The 21,820-nt window shown below is 45.5% G+C and overlaps 1 protein-coding gene and 1 non-coding gene across 2 annotated transcripts in view; one reads left to right on the top strand and one right to left on the bottom strand.

The window, feature by feature from the left end:
* LOC140208008 (NACHT, LRR and PYD domains-containing protein 3-like) overlaps nucleotides 1-18,453 on the bottom strand; it is a 66,221-nt gene extending 47,768 nt beyond the window's left edge. Inside the window, exons 1-2 of the mRNA XM_072276540.1 lie at nucleotides 18,373-18,453; nucleotides 2,263-2,448 (exon numbers count right to left, since the gene is read on the bottom strand). Of these exons, the coding sequence (XP_072132641.1) occupies nucleotides 2,263-2,448; nucleotides 18,373-18,453 (267 nt within the window). The remainder of the gene's footprint in view (nucleotides 1-2,262; nucleotides 2,449-18,372) is intronic.
* Nucleotides 15,797-15,910, top strand: trnal-cag (transfer RNA leucine (anticodon CAG)). The gene is made up of 2 exons: nucleotides 15,797-15,834; nucleotides 15,876-15,910. It is a non-coding gene; the product is annotated as a tRNA-Leu (tRNA).
* Nucleotides 18,454-21,820: the final 3,367 nt, after the last annotated feature.

Genomic DNA, 21,820 nt, shown 5'->3' with positions numbered 1-21,820 from the left:
AGAAGGAATACTTTGATCTCAAACCTCCGCTGCCTTATGGGTTGACCCACTCATGAGAAAAGCTCCGAGAGTAAACACAGAGGGAAAACTCCGGAGCTGCAGTTCCTACGTTGAGTTAAACGCTGACTGGTAATTCCGGCGACGCTGCCGGTACCAAACTGTATCGATCTCTGCCGATCCTTTGTGTTCATCGGGCGAGTGGAGCGGGCGGAGCCTGCTACATGGGCAACATCTTGCTCTCCGTATCGTACTGACCTGGCTCGCGTACCTGGACAGCTAGGACACAACATCGATGCTAAACTCTGGCCGACAGAGGTCCTCACCTCACACTGCCCTACGAAAAGGAGCCAAATACTCGAGTGTCAGACTGTGCCCTATGGACCTTGACTGATCCCATACCGCGTCTGTGGGAGGGGGATGCAGCAGGACTGGTAGAACCACTGACATCCTCGGCCTGGGGAAAAGGTGGACACCGCAGTCCCGGTTCCACCCACCTGACAGAGCGGTCGGGTCTGGCTTTGGCAGCGGGGTAGAAATGGTTCACCAGGTTGATTCCAGAGATGAGGGGTGTTAAACTATGCGGACAGATTGAGTCACCTGCCACTGTACTCGCTGTAATTCAGAAGATTGAGAGGAGATCTGATTGAAACATATAAAAATATGAAAGGGATTGTTAAGATCATAGTCATACTCATAGTCACACTTTATTGATCCTGGGGGAGATTGGTTTTCGTTACAGTTGCACCATAAATAATAAATAGTAATAGAACATAAATAGTTAAATAGTAATATGTAAATTATACCAGTAAATTATGATATAAGTACAGGACCAGCCCATTTGCTCAAGGTGTCTGACATTCCAAGGGAGGAGTTGTAAAGTTTGATGGCCACAGGCAGGAATGACTTCCTATGACGCTCACTGCTGTATCTCGGTGGAATGAGTCTCTGGCTGAATGTACTCCTGTGCCCACCCAGTACATTATGTCGTGGATGGGAGACAGTAACCAAGATGGGATGCAACTTAGACAGCATCCTCTTTTCAGACACCACCGTGAGAGAGTCCAGTTCCATCCCCACAACATCATTGGTCTTACGAATGAGTTTGTTGATTCTGTTGGTGTTTGCTACCCTCAGCCTGCTGCCCCAGCACACAACAGCATACATGATAGCACTGGCCTCCACAGACTCGTAGGCTCGTAGATAGAGGCAGGAAAGTGTTTTTTTTTTCCATTGGTAGGAAAGACTAGAACTAGGGGACAAGGTCTCAAGATTCGCAGAGCAGATTTAGAACGGAAATCTTTTTTTTTCCCAAGAGAGTAACGAATCTGTGGAGTTCTCTGCCCGATAAAGTAGTTGAGGCTACCACAGTAAATATATTGAAGACAAGATTAAATAGATTTTTCTATACTAGGGGAATTAAGGGTGACGGGGAAAAGGCAGGCAGGTGGAGATGTGTTCATGGTCAGATCAACCATGACCTTATTGAATAGCAGAGCAGGCTCGACGGGCCAGATGACCGACTGCTGCTCCTATTTCATATGTTCTTATCTTCTTATCTTCGACCCCGGCAGGTTGGACAGTGGGTCGAGGAGGAGGAGTACTGCGAACAGGGGAATTCCTGATAGGAACAAGATGAAACACATGCAAAAATATTAAAGTTGCGTTAACCTTACCTCACGTTCAAAAGTAGTTTCTCAATTGATTTCTGCTCAGATCTCACACGTTCTCTCTTTGTTATTCAATCCCAGCTGTCCCCAACCTGGCGCCCACGGATAATGGTAAGGGTCCATGGCATCTCATCGGTCGGAAACGCTTGCTCGACACCGAATATGAGGAGGATGTTCTCTCGTTAAAGTCTGCAAGTCCCAGGCTGTAAATTCGAGCCGCCCACGCTCTGCAAGGTTCGAAGCTCTGCCAAGCAGGTCCCGTCCTGCCCGAGACAAGACGATTTTCAGCTTAAACGTCCCAGCACAGAGTCAGCTGCACAGTCGGAATTAAGGAAAAGCCCTTCCTCAGCTCCCTCCCACTTCAACTGTGAACAAGTTAAGTCAAGCTCCTTGCCAAACAATTCCATTTGCAGGGAATTCAGCATACACTAATCTGTAAACTAATTTCCTTTTTTTTTTCTTTTTGCTTTCAATTACCGAAGTTTGGCTACAAAATTCATGTTGTTTGCATGCATTTTTGCTGTAAATGTGGTCGCGGAACCCCCGCCCCTTATGTCACCCCCCACCCCCCAGCACCGTGTAATATAAGTTATACCAAAGAGAGACTGTCCAATATAACGAATCGGGAAGGTTGCTTTTCTGGCTCGCTGGGTATTTGCTCCTTGGGCCGGATGACTTTCAGTCGCGGTCCGGGAGCCTGATGTTGGCTGTCTGACTGCTCAGCGGCGTGAATCTCTCTAATATTCGCCGGCAGCCATCGGCACTCGATATCAGGAATCTCCTGCAACGAATAAAGTGGCCACTGAGTGTATGTGCTCGTGGTCTTCTGCTGGAGACCATCCACTTCCAGGCTCCTCAAGGTTTATTCAAATGGCCTTCCTGTTAGGATTTTTTTTTTTTTTTTTTTGAATAACGCTCGCTTTCCGGAGATCCCGCTTGCAGAATCGTTCCTGGCGGGAAATGTCCTGCAAGGTCGGGGATGCTGATCATAATACCTCAGGTAAATTTCCGTTCGAAATCTCAGCGGATAGACAATGCCCCATTTCACTTGCATATAAATCCAGTGGCCATTAGCGGGAGCGATAAAACTCTGCAACAGGCAGCTGTGTTGAATGGAGATAAGAAGGAATTTCTTCAGCCAGAGAGTGGTGAATCTGTGGAATTATTTGCCACTGGTGGCTGTGGAGGCCAGGGCTTTATGTATATTGAAGGCAGACCTTGACAGATTATTGATGGGCTCGGGCGTGAAATGATATTGGAGATCAGAGAGCATAGAAATCTACAGCACATTACAGGCCCTTTGGCCCACAATGCTGAGCCGACCATGTAAACTCCTTTAGAAAACGCCTAGAATTTCCCTACGAAATAGCCCTTTATTTATTCTAAGATCCATGTACCTATCTAATACCCTCTTAGAAGACCTTATTTTATCCGCCTTTACCACCGTCGCTGGCAGTTCAGTCCACGCACTCACCAGTCTCTGTGTGAAAGACTTACCTCTGACATCCTTTCCGTACGTACTTCCAAGCACCTTATAACTATGGAACACCTCCCACCACCCCCACCCCCTTGTGTTAGTTATTTAAACCGGGGGGGGGGGAGCCTCTGGCTATGCACACGCTTAATGCCTCTCATCACCATATGCGCCTTTATCAGGTCACCTTTCATCCTCGAAGGAGAAAAGGCAAAGTTGACTCAACCAAACAAGACAAGAGATTGCGGCTGAGAGGGAAAATTAGATGCACCATGATGAATTGACGGAGCAGACTCGATGGGCCAGATGGCCGAATTCTGCTCCTATATCTTATGGACTTATATATTCATACGGAAATATGAAGCGGCTCTGACTTGTTTTCACAGGAGAGACAATTTTTCTGCTCCTATATCTTATGGACTTATATATTCATACGGAAATATGAAGCGGCTCTGACTTGTTTTCACAGGAGAGACAACTCCTTTCCCCTGAGCTATTGGCGACTGTTTGCGCTGAGACTCGGTCTGCACCTGGCAGCACCATTCATTCACACAGGGAGCTCACCGCCTCCCAGGCAAAAGGGGAGGATCAAACTGGGAGCGCTGAACAGGAAATAGACTGAGCGGTTGCCGTGGCAAGGGAAAGATACGACTATATAGACGACAGAAGTAAAAACGGGAATGCCCCTCGATATAAGTCAGGCTCTAGGAGGCCATAAGATTCAATTCTCCGTTTGCTCTCCACTCAGTCCTTGCCCCGTCCCCCTTTGCTGTCGGACCTGCTCCACGTACAGGGTCGGAAAGGCTGCAGAAAGTTGCAATCTCAGACAATTTGATCTCGGTCAATTCCAGCTGTAACTGCATCCTGAACTTTTCAATGGAAAGGTCACAGTTACTCCTTGTGAGTAGCAATACCTCTAGTCCCACTACCCTGAGCACTGCTGCACCCCAGGACGATGTGCTCAGCGCATTGCTGATGCACAATGCTATCACGGGATTCAGTTGAAACCATGTCATCCATTTTGAGAAATCACAACAGGTGCTGTGGCCTCATCAACAACGGTGCTGAGTCAGCGTACAGAGATGAAGTGGAGTGGAAGTGTGAGAACAGCAACCTAAGCCTGAACCTGGAGAAGACCAATGAAATGATTGTGGATATTAGGAAGGTGCAAATAAAGTACCCTCCTCTGCAAATTAATGACTTCTCTGTAGAGAGTTAAGTGCACAAATTTCCAAGGAGTTCACGTCATGGACGACCTCACCTGGTGTCTCAACATCACTTCTCTGAACGAAGCAGCGCAGCAGCACCATGAGTGGAATTTTACAGGAGTCCTGGCAAGCTGCATCCACATCTGGTATGGGAATAGCGCAGCGTCAGACATGAGATCCCGACAAAGGACTGTGAGAATAGCGGAGATTATCATACAGTTCGCAGGAGATTTCAAGTCTATATTTTCACCCAGAAGATCTTCAGCGTTTGGAATGCAGTTCCTGAGAGAGTATTATCTGGATGAGCACTTGAATCAACAAGGTGTAGGCGGCTAGGAAACAAGTGTGCAGAATTAGGATTAGTATAGATAGGTACTTGATAGACAGCATGGTCTGGATGGGGCAAAATGTCTGTATGTACTGCACGTTTTTATGACTATAGTTGTTTCCAAGTTCAAAGTCAAAGGCAAACTGGTGGAGATAGCATCATGCCATGGAGATGCTTTTCAGGAGCAGGGACTGGAAATCTGGTCAGGATTGATGGGAAGATAAATGCTGGTAAATACAGAAAGATCCTGAATAAGCACCTGCTGGCTCTGCCAGAAAGCTTAAACTGGTGCGGAAGTTAGTCTTTTATTAGGACAACAGCCCAGTGCCAGAGCAACCATGAAGTGGCCTCAAATGAAGAAAATTGTTGTCCTTGAGTGGCCCAGTCCGGTTTCTGACCTTAATCCAATGGAACATCTCTGGCAAGACCTCAGGATTGCTGTCCACCACTGCTCCCCACTAACCCGGCACAGCTTCAGAAATTTTGCAAGGAAGAATAGGCAAACTTTGCTCCATAACCTTCTGGAAAGTTAATAGAGACTTCTCCAAAAAACACTCGTCTCTGCAATAGCTGTGAGAGGTGGTTCAACGAAATAATGAGCAAAGGGGAATGAACACTTTTGAATTTTGAATTTTTAGCTATTTACGCTTTCCAGTTCCCCCTGGTTTTGTCATCTATTGTGAAAAAAAGCCTGTGATTAGCAAATAAAACTTCTGAGTGAAATTGATCAAAATCCCTGGAAGTAATATTCAATTATCTGACCAATTGGTTGGAGGGTGAATACTTATAGAAGGCAATGTAGTTAGATAGATCGATATATAAAGGCGAGAACATGAGCTGTAGAGCCCTTGAAAGTGATTCCATACGTTGTGGAATAAGTTTAGTATTGAGGTGAGTGAGGTTATCCACGCTGGTTCAGCAGTCTGATGGATGAATGTCCATAAATGTCCTTGTCTGGTAATGTGAGACCTCAGGCTCCTGTACCTCCTGCTCAATGGTCGCAGTGTGAAGAGAGCATGGTCTGGATGTTTTGGGTCCTTGGTGATGAATGCTGCTTTCTTGTGTCTATACACCTAATAAATGTGCTCAATGGCAAGGAGAGTTTTTTTTTTTTCTGGGACTGGGCTGTATCCACCACTTTCTGACAGGCGTCTCTGTTCTTTGCACTGGTGTGGGACTGGGACAGATCGACAGGTGAGTGGCAGCCTAGACATGAAGGACAAGGGCGAAGTCCTCTTGCTCCTGGTGTGTTGTCTTCTTGAATAATGAATTGGAGGGGCCTCAGGAGGTGTCACTACAGCATGTCGTGCTGGTTTCAATCTACACACTAATCACTAGATTAAATGAACACAGAAAACTGCCGACCAGGAAGGTGGAGACAATAATGTGGGATGACCGTAGGGTCAGTGTTAAAATTTTTCGATGATCAGCATGTACTCGGTTGGTCAAAGTGCCTGTTTCTGTGTTGTACGTTCTGTTCTGTGCGGCACCTCTCCCTCCTCTCCTATCTTTGTTGTCTTTCACTCTCACATTCTCCCCATCTCACCCTCAACACATCACTTTATACTAATTTCACTTGATTCAACCTGTGTCGTTTCATAAAATGTTACCTATGTCTATGATGTGAAAACCCTTCTGTTCTCCATCTCTGCATCAGGTGGCAAACAGGAGAACAGAACGGGGCAGAATTAACCAAAAGGGTGATTCTATTGGATCAGGAATGACCACAAAAGCAAGAGTGAATAATTTGTAAAGTTTTGCAAGGAAATTGAATATTCAGCCCCAGAAACTGCATGACATCTCTCTGACCCCTTCTACCTCTCTCGCTCTTTGTTCCACATCACTACCCCACTCCAGGAAATTCTCTCATCTTCTCTGTGGGTGAATTTACATCTGTGGCTATCAACATGTGATACCTATGTGAGTGAAGTGAACAGTCCTTTGTTCTCAGTTTCTGTGTTTCTCTTTGCAAACGTGGTGGCAGAACGAAACAGGGTTAAAACTTGTAGTGTTTCTATGCAAACTCCAGTAGCTGAAGAAGTCAGGGTAAGTAATTTAGGGGAATCTGTAAAAAACAGGTCACTTGGAACAAAAGTTCCTCTTTAAGTATACCCAATGACTTCGGCTCCACAACCATCTGTGGAAATTAATTCCAATGAGCACTCTCTGGCTAAAGAAATTCCTCTTCATTCTTATTCAATGTGGAGTCCCTCTATTCTGGGACAGGAACCCTCAGACCTAGACTTCATCACAACAAGAAATATCCTCTCAAGTCCACTCTATCCAGTGCTTTCAAAATCCGATACGTCTCGATGTAAGATACTTCTCATTCTTGTGAACTCCAGTTCGTACCTACTCAGAACCACCAAATGCTCTTCATATGTTAACCCTTTCATTCACAGGGGCATTCCCGTGAACTTCTTCTGGAGTCTCCAATGCCAGCACATTCTTTCACGGGACAGGGTCACAAAACCACTCAAAGGCAGTCTGACAAATGCCTTATAAAGCCTCAGCATTCCATCCTTGCTTTTACATTCTATTCCTCTCAAAATGAGTGTTAAATGAGTCTTTCTCTGGCGGACAAAGCAGGATCTCCCAGTGGCCACACATTTTAATTCCACAACCCATTCCCATTCTGACATGTCTATCCACGGCCTCCTCTACTGTAAAGCTGAAGCCACACTCAGGTTGGAGGAACAACACCTTATATTCCGTCTGAGTAGCCTCCAACCTGATGGCATGAACATTGACTTCTCTAACTTCCGCTAATGCCCCACCTCCCCCTCGTACCCCATCCGTTATTTATTTTTTTACACACATTCTTTCTCTCACTCTCCTTTTTCTCCCTCTGTCCCTCTGACTATACCCCTTGCCCATCCTCTGGTCCCCCATCCCGTCTTTCTCCCCAGACCTCCTGTCCCATGATCCTCTCATATCCCCTTTGCCAATAACCTGTCCAGCTCTTGGCTCCATCCCTCCCCCTCCTGTCTTCTCCTATCATTTTGGATCTCCCTCTCCCCCTCCCACTTTCAAATCTCTTACTAACTCTTCCTTCAGTTAGTTCTGACGAAGGGTCTCGGCCTGAGACGTCGACTGTACCTCTTCCTAGAGATGCTGCCTGGCCTGCTGCGTTCACCAGCAACTTTGATGTGTGTTGGTTGAATTTCCAGCATCTGCAGAATTCCTGTTGTTTGCCTCAGTAAGATTAGATTAGATTTGATTATGAGGACACGCAGTGCGCTTTTATTGTCATTTAGTAATGCATGCATTGAGAAGTGATGCAATATTCCTCCGGTGTGGTATCGCAAAAACACAAGGCAGACCAGGACTGAAAAACTAACAAAACCCACATAATTATAACATATCGTTACAACAGTGCAACAATACCACAACTTGATGAAGAACAGACCACGGCACAGTAAAAAAGTTCAAAGTCTCTCCAATGTCCCACATCCCACGCAAACGGGAGAAGGAAGAAAACTCTCCGTGCCATGCCCGACCACAGTCCGACTCTGAGTCGCCCGAAAACTTCGAGCCCCCGACCAGCTCTCCGACACCGAGTACGAGCACCATCTCTATCCGAACGGTTCGATCTCAGCCTCGGTCGCCAGCAGCAGGAAAGGCCGGGGATTTGGGGTCCTTCCCTAGGGAAGATTCTCGATCGCACAGTAACAGTGGTAGCGAACCGATCTGAGGAAATGAAAGCTTCTCCCATTGCCAAGACCACAACCTCAATATTCGTCTCTGGCATTGTTTACTTATTTTGTTTTAATTTAGTAATTGTTATGCCTTGCACAGTTCCGCCATCATAAAACATTTTGCGCAATGCATGTTGGTGCAAAAAGAAACAAATAAATGGCCGGCTGGTGGCGCAATGACATCAGCACTGGACTCTGGAGCGATGGTTCCCGAGTTCAAACCCAGTCGGGCCGCTCCCGGGCACGCTTTCCATCCGTGCCGGGTTGACTGTCTAGCTCACAACTTGGCATCGTTAAAAAAGAAACACTGTCCTGTGAAAAGGGAATGTGGGAGGCCACTAACAAAATCGTTCCTCCAAGAGAACCACTTGAAAAAGTGGTCGCCGAGGCTCCGGCAGAATATGGCACACACAGAAAAAAAAAATCTGTTTCCCAGCTCCAACTCTCACCATGGCCGTGTTTCCAATTGTTGCTCAATATTGTCCTGTGTTTTTTCACTAGATATGTTGTCTTTGGGTCTGACACAGAGAGTCCTTTGTTCACTCGCTGTCAGCTTCCTCTCACAAACACAACATCAGTATGGGGCGCCAGCGATGGCTGGAATCTGGAGCAGCATACAAGGTGGTGGAGGCATTCAGCAGTTCAGGCAGCATCTGCAGAGGGAAATGAACAATCAAAATATCTATGATCAATTACTTCCTCAGAGTTAATCCAGCCCCAAATTGTGTCCATGCCCTCACACCGTACACATGATTGTAATGGACAGAGAGTGAGAGGCAGACTGCAGGATTGATCCTTCCACACCACCACAGTGTCAGATATGCGCTTCCTAGAGGAAGGTGGGATTAGATCAGACTGGCAACGTGGTAGTTACAGATATCCTGGTTCAAATAGACTCTTCCGCTGCTGTACTGCTTTGTGCTTGAGTGGCGTTAGTGTTTTGTATATAGAATGCATTACACTGACACCACAAACAAGAGAAAGCTTGCAGAGACTGGAAATTAGAGCAATACGCACAAAATGCTGGAGGAAGTCAGCAGGCTAGGCAGCACCGAAGGAAAAAAGCACTGTCAAAATGCTTTAGCAGGACTGGCGAAAAACAAGCCGAAGGACACATTTGAAAGGTGGGTAAGTGGAGAAAGAAACACAAGGCGATCGGTGAAACCTGGAGGGGGAGGGATGAAGCAAACAGCTGGGAAGTTGATTGGTGAAAGAGACAGAAAGCCATAGAAGAGAAAAAGGGAGCTCTGGGGAGGAGCACCAGAAGGAGGTGATGCGCGGGGAAGGGGATAACGGGAGAGAGGAAAAGGGGGATGTAAAATGGTTAAAGGGGAATTACTGGAAGTTTCAGAAATCGATGTTTCGATGTTCATGCCATCAGGTTGGAAGGCACACAAACGGAATATAGTTTTTTTTTTCCTCCAGCCGAACTGTGACCTTTTTACGACAGTGGAGAATGACGTGGGTGGACATATCCTAATGGGAATGAGAAGTGGAATTAAAATGGATCGCACTGGGAGATCCTGCTTCTTCTGGCAGACGGAGTGTAGATGCTTGGAGAAGCGGTCTTCCAATCTACGTCGGGTCTCTTTGATATACAGGAGACCACAGTGAGAGCGCTGAACACAGTATATGACCCCAACAGTCTTACAGGTGAGGTGTCGTTTCACCTGGGAGGACTGTTTGAGGCCTTGAATGATAGTAAGGGAGAGGTGAAGGGGCATGTTTAGTACTTGATCTGCTTACAAGGATAAGTGCCAGGAGGGAGATCAGTGGGAAGGGAGGAATAGACAAGGGAGTCGTGTATGGAGTGATTCTTGGTTAAATGGAGAGTCAGGAGAGCGGGCACCGAGGGAAAGGAAAGGAGGGATGAGGAGTTGAGATTGAATAAACAGAGAGAGAAGTGAGTGGAAGGTGAGAAAAAGGGTGTGCCTCATTCTATGATGCTGGGAGAGCAGTTGTCAATGGTAACCATCACAAAATGGCCGCCAGTCAGGGTGAGATGGGCGGGGATAGAAGAGGAGAGCGAGGGAACAGAGAGCAGAGTATTTCAGGAGTAACAGGATGCCGAGGATGGAACAGGGCCACTCGTAACAAGGGAGCTGGAACACTGAGGGGTACCCATGGGGAGGAAGATAGCTACGGGAAGAGCTTGGCACTGTTACCACCCCCTCCCATGTCCACAATACACCTTGATCTTTCTCCCTCCCCTCCTCAGGTCGCCTGGTACGACCTCTTTCAGGCTGTTCCGTAGATTGGGGAACGTGTCGTCACTGAGTCCCGTTAAAGGCCGTAGTGGGCGCGGGCTTGCTGGAGAAGATGGAGTCGAGGTCTGTCGGTGCAGGCTGGTGAGCAGGGGACCGGGTGAGTGTGAGGGATCAGACTGAAGGGGGATGGGAGAAAGAAATGGTGCGGAGAGGAGACGAGATGAGTAAAAACATCATCGCCTCTGCGTCGTCCATTACCCACTCCCCCACTCTCTCTCTCTTTCACTCGCCTCTTGCCCCTCTGTCCCCTTTTCCCTCTCTATCTCTTCCCTCATCCTGCCCCCAGCCCCTCTCACCACCCTTTATTTCGTTTCTCCCGCTGTCCCCATCTCTCTTTCTTTACCCCTCCCGCGCTCTTGCTCCTACCCTCTTTTACTCTCTTCGCCCCCAGTCTCTCGACCCTCCCGCAGGTCAGCTCGCCCCGTCTCTATATCCCCAGTCTGATCCCAAATCTCTCCCTCATCCCGGCTGATCTCTCATCTACGATTTCTCTCCCTCTCCTCCTCGTCTGTCTCCCAACTTGGTCTCTCCCTGTCTGTCACTGGCTTTTCTCCCCGTCTCACTCTCCTCCCTCCCCAGTCGTTCTCTCTCCGCCCTCCCAGATTCTCTCTCACCCAGATTCCCTCTCTCCATCAGTCTCTTTCAAAGTTAAAAGCAAATTTATTATGAAAGTACATCTACGTCACCAGATTCAGTTCAGAGACATAGGAAGCCTACAGCAAAATAGAGGCCCTTCGACCCACAAAGCTGTGCCGAACATGTCGTTTTCTTGTAGGCATACACGACAGATACGGGAAGAGACAGAAAAAAAAATAGAAAGCAAACCCCAGGGAGGGAGTGAGAGAGTAAGTCCGAGAGAACAATGTGTAAAACCGAGAGAGAGGGAGAGATAGAGTGAGAAAGACACAGAGAAGTCAAGTGAATGAGAGAGAGAGAGAGAGAGAGAGAGAGAGAGAGAGAGAGAGAGAGAGAGACTTGCACCACAGCTCGGGAACAGGAGAAACTGGCGAACGGAGCGAGAATGGGAAACCTCAGACAACTCCCCTTGTGCTACCTTGGTTACTGTGTTTGGGTCAGAGAGAATAGAACTTCCCAATTCGCCGTCAGAGTACATGTAGCTCCCTCATCATCTTCTCTCATCTGTCCACACGTCTCACCTCCTCCATTCCCCCAACCTCCTCACCCGTCACGATCTTCACACAGCAGTATGTCAGTAAATCTCCAGAAAAGCACAATACTATCCACCATTGGAATAGTCGGAAAGTTCTGAGCAATTCAGAAATGAGTGTGCCCGTACCTCTGGTTTTATCAGCTTCAGCCGAGAAAAAACAAAATAATACGTGTTGACGTGTATAAAACATATATCGCATAATATCTTGGTCTGAAACCGATCCGGAAAATTTACAAAGGAAAATAAGGACTGAAATGACGAATTTTAGAAAACACCATGTACACTCAAACCCAATTTGCATTAACTCCAACGAGGAAAGAAGGATGAACAGAATAAGACATAAATACTTTACAGAACAGTTAGATAAAACTTCTAAGGATATATTTTCATTAAGGGAAACACGATTAACCACTCCAACGAACATATACTATTCTGATAAGAAGTACACGAAACTGAAATAAATGAAAGCACAAGGATGGAAAATGAAGGAAGTATCACGACAGAAGAAACTGTTAACCAATGGAAGAGCATGAGCTCCAGACCCGGCAACATCCTTGTAAATCTCCTCAAATATATATCATCTTCAGCGTGACATCCCATCTCCTGAACCTAACTCCTTGATATATGAAGGCCAGTGAAAGTAGAGCTTTCTTTACGGCCCTATCTACCTGTGACGCCACTTTCAACAAAGTATGGACCTGTATTCCCAGCTCCTTTTGTTCTATCGCACTCCTCAGTGCCCTACCGTTCATCCTCCCTTAGTTAGTTCTACTGAAGAGAAACACCTCATATTTGTCTGTATTAAATTCCTTCAGCCATTTTTCTGGCTGCTGCGGATGCCGCTGTAAGTCATTATAGCCTCCCTCGCTATCCACTACCCCTCCAATCATGTTGTCGTCTGCAAATTTCCAGTAAACCACATTATCATTCAGATGGTTGAAATAGACAAGAAACAAAAACGCACCCAGCACTGATCCCTGCCGCACTGTCGGAGTCACAGGCCTCCAGTCAGAGATGTAACACTTTACCTCCACTGTCTGGATTCTCACTCACTGACTACAAAGCCAATATCTTATCCTGTTTACTACGTCATCGTGAATGCCGAGCGACTGAACCTTCGTGACCAACCTCCTATGAGGGAACTTATCATCTCGTTACTTACACAGACGTAATCACGTGGCAAACATAGAACCATAGAACACCACAGCACATAAGAGAAGCCATTCGGCCCTTCTAGTCTGTGCCGAAACTTCATCCCGCTAGTCCCATTGACTTGCACCCTGTCCATAACTCTCCAGACCTCTCCCGTCCATGTATCTATCCAATTTATTCTTTAAACTTAAGAGTGATCCCGCATTTACCACGTCAGATGGCAGCTCGTTCCACACCCCACCACTCTGAGTCAAGAAGTTCCCCACGAAGTAGTTTCCCCTCATGTTCCCCTTAAACATTTCCTCTTTCAGCCTAACCCGACTTCTCGTATTTTTCTCTCCTAATCTAATTGAAAAGAGCCTATTCGCATTTACCCTGTCTATACAGCTCACAATTTTGTAAACCTCTATCAAATCTCCCCTCATTCCTCTATACTCCAGGAAATAAAGTTCTAACCTGTTCAATCATTCCCTGTAGCTCAATTCCTGAAGTCCCGGAAACATCCTAGTAAATCTTCTCTGCACTCTTTCAATCTTACTGATATTCTTCCTATAGTTAGGTGACCAGAACTACACACAATACTCCAAATTTGGCCTCACCAATATCCTATACAACCTCACCATAACCTCCCAATTCCTATACTCAATACCTTGATTTGTGAATGCCAGGATGCCAGAAGTTTCTCTACAACCCTGTCTACCAGTGACGCCACTTTCAGGGAATTATGTATCTGAACTTCCAGATCCTTTTGCTCCTCCGCACTGCTCAGTGCTCTACCATTTACGTCCTACTTTCATTTGTCCTTCCAAAATGTAACACCTCATACTTGTCTGCATTAAATTCCATCTGCCATTTTCTGGCCCATTTTTTACAGTTGGTCCAGATCCCTCTGCAAACTTTGAAAACCTTCCTCGCTGTCCACAAATCCTCCAATCGTAGTGTCATCAGAAAACTTGCTGATCCAATTTATCACATTTTCATCTAGATCATTGATATAAACAACAGACAACAATGGTCCCAGCACAGATCCTTAAGGCACACCACAAGTCACAGGCCTCCAGTCTGAGAAGCAATCATCCACTACTACTCTCTGTCTTCTCCCACACAGCCAATTTCGAATCCAGTTTACATTCTTTCCATGGATGCCTAGTTTCTGAACCTTCTGATCTAACCTCCCACGTGGGATCTTGCCAAAGGCCTTACTAAAGTCCATGTAGGCAACACGCACAGCCTTTCCTTCATCTACTTTCTTGGTAACCTCCTTGAAAAACTCTACAAGATTCGTCAAACACGCTCTACCACGCACAAAGCTATGCTAACTGTCCTTAATCAGCCCTTGGCTATCCAAATACTACTATATCCGAACTCTCAGAACACCTTCCAGTAATTTACCTACTACTGATGTCAGGCTCACCGGCTTGTAATTATCTGGTTTACTTCTGGAGCCTTTTTTTGTTCAACGGAACAACATGAGCTTTCTCGCTGTCCACTACCCCTCCAATCATGTTGTCGTCTGCAAATATCCAGTAAATCACATTATCATTCAGATGGTTGATATAGACAAGAAACAAAAAACGTACCCAGCACTGATCCCTGCGGCACTGTAGGAGTCACAGGCCTCCAGTCAGAGATGGAACAACGTACAATCTACAATCCACCGGCACCATCCTCGTGGCTAAGGACATCTTACATATTTCTGCCACGGCCCCTGCAATTTCTAATCCAACCTCTCACAATGCCCGAGGAGATATCCTGTCCGGCCCGGGGGATTTATCTAACTTTATTCGCTGTAAGGAAGCAAGCATCTCCTCCTCTTTAATCTCTATATGTTCATTGACACTGCTGTTTGTTTCCCTTCCTTCCATTTATGCTATGCCAGTTTCCTCAGTAAATACCAATGCAAAAAAAAAAAACTGTTTAAGATCTCCCTCATCCCGTGAGGATCCACACATAGACAACCATTTTAATCTTTTAGGGGACCAATTTTGTCCCTTACTATCCTTTTGCTCTTAATAAAATTGTAGAAACTATTCAGACTTACCTTCACATTATCTGCCAAAATAACCCCATATTTTCTTTTTGCCTCCCTGATTTCCTTCTTTAGTATTTTCTCACATTTTCTATACTCTTCAAGTGCCTCATTTGTTCCTTGTAGCCTATACCTAGTATTCACCTCTCTCTTTTACTTAACTAGATCGCCAATATCTCTTGAAAACTAAAGCTCCCTATGCCTGAAAAGATAGGAGAATGTGGTTTACAGGGGTAATTATTCAGTCATGATGGAATGATGAAACAGGCAGAGTTGACTGAATGGCCTTTCTGCAAGATCGCTTATATTGTTCTGAATCTTGTCACAGCTTCTCTTTCTTCCATAATCATCAGACTCTGCATCGGACTTTATATTCTACTTACCAACGTCCATCTGTAAAGCTGCGCTCCCCGTTACAATTTCACCTCCTGTGTTCAAGTTTCTGTTGACTTGGACATGATCACCTCTCATCCAGGAGTGTCAGATTGAGTCCTACCATAAACGTCTATTTCCTCACTTCCCTACGTGTGAAGACACCGAGTCTCCCAAGCGTTCTCATCACCATTACAACCTCCTTCCCAAATTTCTGCTTATACGTGTCTAACGAGTTTCGATCTGTAATTTTAACACTGCTTCTCTTTCCACAGGTGCTGCCTAACCTGAGAAAACTGTAACAAGCTCGTTTTCATTTCCGATTCCCAGAGTATGTTTGTGTGTATATAACTTTGTTCTCAAATCAGGCATTCAATCTGTTCTCAAACACAACCATTTGTATTGGATGTGTAGTGGCTGACGTAAAGTTATCAGGGTGGCCGAGCGGTCTAAGGCGCCAGACTCAGGGAATGAAAGTCCTTCTTACAAGCACGAGTGTTCTGGTCTCCATCTGGGGGCGTGGGTTCGAATCCCACTCCTGACATCTTTTGTCATTAAACATTCAATCGAGAGGATGTTATTACTGCGAAGAAAACGTGGGTTGTTTGTGTGAATTAGAAAAACGGTAGAAAGAAAAGATTGTGATTTCGTCACGGCACATCACAACACAACAGATCATCGTACATCCAATCCTGGGTGCCGGATTTCTTCAGAAAGAATTCCCTAGTGGAGGATCTCGGACCGAAATGTCGACTGTTTACTCTTCTCCGTAGATGCTGCCTGGCCTTTTGAGACCTTCCAGACAGACTCAGCTAATAATATATAAAAGCGTTTAAAGTGAAATCATTGGTTGTCGGAAATGTGAGCCACGTGATTGTAAGTTATCACCTTTTGATCAAAAGCCTGATGTTTGATGGATAGTGACTGTTCTTGAACCTGGTGGAGCGAGTGAGTCCTCAGGCTCGTGTGCCTTCTACCTTCTACCTGACGGCAGCAGCGACAATAGAGCAGGGCCGGTGGGTGAGGATCTCTGTTGATGGATGCTGCTTTCCGATGACACCGGTTTATGTAGATTAGCTTAATGTTTGGCAGAGCTTTACCCGTGATGGACTGGGCCGAATCCACTAACTTGTTTTTAAGATTTTTCTTCAAAGGCCTTCCTGTTGCCGTATCAGGTCGTGATGCAGGCAGACAATATACTCTCCACTACACATTTATAGAAGATCGTCTAGCTTTTTAATGTCACGCCGACTCTCCGCAGTCTCCTAAGAAAGTAGAGGAAATTGTATTGCCAACCCATTTAAAGTTACTTCCGCTCTCCACCTCTGATCCTTCGATGAGAACTGGTTCATGGACCTTTATTTTTCCCTCTAGTGAAGAGCACAATCACTTCCCTGGTCTTGCCCACATTGAGTGACGGGGTATTGTCGCATATTCTTGAAAATTATCCCCTCTTAGTTGAAATGTATGCCCGATGGTATAAGCCATGTCGACCGTGGGATGCAGATAATCTCTCTGTGCTCTACTTTATTTATGCCTCTCGTAGTCTCAGAAACATCTATCAGATTCCCGCTCGCCCTCCGCTACTTCAGAGAAAATAACACAAGTTTGACCAAAGTCTCATTATCGCACAAATTGTCTAATTCAGGTAGCATCTTGGTAAACCCTTTCTGCCCTCTCGAAAGCCTTGTCACTCTTTCTATGACAGATAGCCTGAACTGTATGCACTACATGTTCCAGTGCTGACCTGCCGTATGTTTTAATTTCGCACATGCTTGGCAACCTGAGGAAATGCAACATGTCTATTTTCATTTCAAATCCCAGGATATACTGTGTGTTTGTATGCATACTCTCTCACCAAAACAGTCATACAGACTCTTCTGAAACACAGCTGTTTATGTTCGATGTGAAGAGATTACTGCAGGGTTGTCAGGGTATCCGAGTGGTCTAAGGCCCCAGACTTAAGGCGAGAACATCGCTTCCTCGTAAACGTGAGTGCTCTGGTCGCCACCTAGAATGGTGGGATCGAACCCCACTCCTGACAACAACTGTGCTTTACAAATGCACAATTCAATCACTATAATGTTATTGCAGTCATCAAAGCACGGTCCGTTTGGTAGAAATATAAAGATTTTGTTTTCGTCACAGCAGAGAGCAGTACAACGGGTCACATGACCTCGGATTCAAGCTGCGGAGTTTGAAGAGAAAGAGGCCGCGGTGAAGAGTGTCTGTGGTCTGTGTCACCTTCCCAGCCGTGGCTGTTGGTTGGACTGAAAGACATCGGTGCCATTCAGACACGTTGTTGGTCTCTATATTGAAACGGCAGTTTACATCGTCGTTCTTAGGCGTACATCTGCCGCGGAGCTCAGATCGTGCGTTTAACAACAATCTGAATGTGGGAATACCGCATTGATCATTCCGGACTGGATGATGTTCACCTTCTGTGGTTTAACAGGCTACTCTTCCTTATTTTTCAAAGCAGATGTTTTAAGACGTACAGTACAGAAAATAGCCTCCGGCCCAACTAGTTCAAAGTTCAAAGTAGAAAGTAAATTTGTCATCACAGCGTATATATGCATATATCAGCATGTACAACAATGGGGTTCACCTTCTCACGGGCATCCAGGAAACACAATAAAATCCATGCAGGACCACAATAACACAGCGGTCAAAAATCAATATGTATAACAGAACATACAGTGCAACGTAAACGAAATGATAGTGACCATAGCAATATTAATTGTTATATTATGTATTATTCCAGGGCGACCAATCCCGCTATAGTTTTTTTTTTGAGATTTAATCCCTCTCTCAGAGACAACTTGACACAGGATTGAACATGGTCGAACATGCGAAATTGTTCACACCTCTATCAGTGAAGCTGAAATATTCTCCCCAGTTGCAACAGAAAACACCGCTCACTTCCCTGATCTAGAGAACTCTGTGTTCTTTCTGCCACTGCGTTGTCCGTTGTCCTGATCTGTCTAAGTTTAGGAGCCTCTCTACTTCTTCCAGTTGTCCCGTCGCGTAGTCGACAGTCTGGATTAAAACACATTTGCCCACCGTCTGGTCAAACTGCCGTTCCATGATCGTAACTTTCCTACTATTTACGGTCATTAAAAGCCTTAAACAACAAATCATCTGGGCTCTTCTTCAGACACCACTTTGTCCTCGCCCGTCCGGTTGTGGCTTGTCCTGTTTATCCAGACTGTGAATTTTATGCTCAACTTCCTGTCGAACAGTGACCCCGGGAAAGATACGGAGGACGTAGCCAATCTCTAGTATTAAGATTTGGAGTGGTTGGGGACCGGTGTGTGAGGCTTTCACAAGAAAAGCGCAAAGTGGGAGAATGAGTGGTAGAGGCGTGGTGCTAGGCAAACAAATTCCCTCATTACAGGCCTGACCGAGAATGCACGCAACTCCACCGTCAGATATGTTTCTCATGTAAAAGAACGATATCCCGATTTGTTTGCTTCGTGATGTCCCAATCGAGTGTTTCCGGGCCTAACCCCCTTCTCATTCTGTATCCGCAGATAAATACTACTATTTACATCCCAGCAACAGGTTCCCGATGCACTCCCAGTTTCAAACCCGACCTCGGCGATTAAAAATTCGCAAATATTTTGGCAAAATAAACAAAAACACGGGCATATTCCATCTCATTACTTTGACGGAATGATCTCTTTGCCTCGTTTCTCTCTTTTCTTTCGTCTCATTCTGAATCTTTCCCTTCCCACCGGTGAATTTTCTCCAACCGTCAACCAACTGTACTTCCCCCCACCCCGCACCCACCAACCTCTCTTTCTCAGCCTGGGCTGCCTCCCACCCAGAATCTGTCTGACATGTAGTCAGCGGGATTCTCCTTCATCGTCACCTTCAGACATTCTGTCCTCTTCTCGCTCTGTGCTGCGATCCCAGTGCGGTAAGTACAACGGCTGAACTTCACGGCAAACCATCGGCAGCACCTTCCTGCACAGCGACCTGTCAACATTCCACGCTGTCGCTTAATTCCACCTGTCACACTTGGGATCACTTTACTATTTACCCGCCAAAGAATGGACCATGAGTAGTGTGTGTTCTTTGAGTGGTGTAAAAAACCTGTGAAGGCGTCCGTGATTTCGATGCGAACGAGCTGTGCTGATGGTGACAGAGTTGGCTCACTAGGTTTTGTGTGGGAGGATTCAGATCAGTATAATAGACTGTTGGGGAGACGTGTGGTTGTTAGGAGCTCGTGGAAGAAGTGTTTTTTTACATGAGAGAGCGTAGTGATGGCGAATAGTCAGTGGTGCAACCTGTGGATAGACGTGTTTCAATGGGTGCCACCAGTGCGGAAGGCACTAGGTGATTGGAAGTGGCTAATGGAGGAGTGGTGGTGTCTCCGGAGGCAATCTGTTGTCGAAGGTGGTGTCAGTCTATATGTCCATTCCGAGACACACATAGACAGTTGGAGAGTGTTGTGCAAGAGGCGTGTTTAACCAGACGCCAGCTATAAGATTTTCTCTGAGTGAATTTCGTAAGGGGAGGATATCAGTGATTCATTTCTAAGTCTGGAGCGTAGCGTGACATTGTTATAGTGCAGTTGGTTACAGATTTTGAAATAAAAGTGATTTTATTTGATATTGAAACAACATATGTTATGGAAGGAAGGAATGTTGATTACATTATGGATTTTACGAGTTATATAACCATATAACCATATAAAAACTACAGCACGGAAACAAGCCATCTCGGCCCTTCTAGTCCGTGTCGAGCTCTTACTCTCACCTAGTCCCACAGACCTGCACTCAGCCCATAACCCTCCATTCCTTTCCTGTCCATATATCTATTCACTTTATCTTTAAACGACAACATCGAACGTGCCTCAACCACTTCTGCTGGAAGTTCGTTCCACACAGCCACCACTCTCTGAGTAAAGAAGTTGCCCCTCGTGTTACCCCTAAACGTTTGCCCATTTAACTCTGAACGCATGCCCTCTTGTTTGAATCTCCCCCGCGCTCAATGGAAAAAACCTATACACGTCAACTCTATCTATCCCTCTCATAATCTTAAATACCTCTATCAAGCCCCACTCAACCTTCTACGTTCCAATGAATAAAGACCCAACTTGTTCAACTTTTCTGTGTAATTTAGGTGATGAAACCCAGGTAACATTCTAGTAAACCTTCTCTGTACTCTCTCCATTTTGTTAACATCTTTCCTATAATTTGGTGACCAAAACTGTACACAACACTCCAGATTTGGCCTCACCAATGCCTTGCACAATTTCAACATTACATCCCAATTTCTATACTCAATGCTCTGATTTATAAAGGCCAGCATACCAAAAGCTTTCTTCACCACCCTACCCACATGAGATCCCACCTTCAGGGAACTATGCACCATTATTACTAGATCCCTCTGTTCTACTGCATTCTTCAATGCCCTACCAATTACAATGTATGTCCTATTTTGATTAGTCCTACCAAATTGTAGCAACTCACATTTATCAGCATTAAAATCCATCTTCCATCTTTCTGCCCACTCTTCCAACAGACCTAAATCTCTCTGCAAGCTTTGAAAACCTACTTCATTATCCACAACTTCACCTATCTTAGTATCATCTGCATACTTACTCATCCAATTTAACACCCCATCATCCAGATCATTAATGTATATGACAAATAACATTGGACACAGTACAGATCCCTGTGGCACAGCACTAGTCAGCGGCCTCCGGTCTGACAAACAGTTTTCCACCACGACTCTCTGGCGTCGCCCATTCAGCCACTGCTGAATCCATTTTATTACTTCAATATGAATACCTAACGATTGAACCTTCCTTACCAACCTTCCGTGTGGGACCTTGTCAAAAGCCTTACTGAAGTCCATATAGACAACATCCAGCGCTTTATCCTCGTCAACATTCCGAGTAACCTCTTCAAAAAATTCAATAAGATTTGTCAAACATGACCTTCGACGCAAAAATCCATGTTGACTGTTCCTATTCAGACCCTGTCTATCCAGATCATTATATATACCATCTCTAAGAACACTTTCCATCATTTTACCCACCACTGACGTCAAACTCACAGGCCGATAATTGCTTGGTTTACTCTTAGAACCCTTTTTAAACAATGGATCAACATGAGCGATACGCCGATCCTCTGGCACTATCCCCGTTTCTAATGACATTTGAAATATTTCTGTCAGGGCCCCTGCTATTTCCACACTAACTTCCCTTAATGTCCTCGGGAATATCCTGTCAGGACCCCGAAACTTATCCACTTTTATATTCCTTAAAAGCTCCCGTACTACTTCTTCTTTAATCATCATAGTTTCCATAACTTCCCTACCCGTTTCCCTTATCTTACACAATTCAATATCGTTCTCCTTACTGAATACAGAAGAAAAGAAGTTGTTCAGAATCTCCCCCATCTCTTTTGGCTCCACACATAGCCGACCACTCTGATTCTCT

Source organism: Mobula birostris, chromosome 13 (genome assembly GCF_030028105.1).
Source record: "Mobula birostris isolate sMobBir1 chromosome 13, sMobBir1.hap1, whole genome shotgun sequence".
Classification (NCBI taxonomy): domain Eukaryota; kingdom Metazoa; phylum Chordata; class Chondrichthyes; order Myliobatiformes; family Myliobatidae; genus Mobula; species Mobula birostris.
This window is presented reverse-complemented; position numbering and strand designations above follow the sequence as displayed.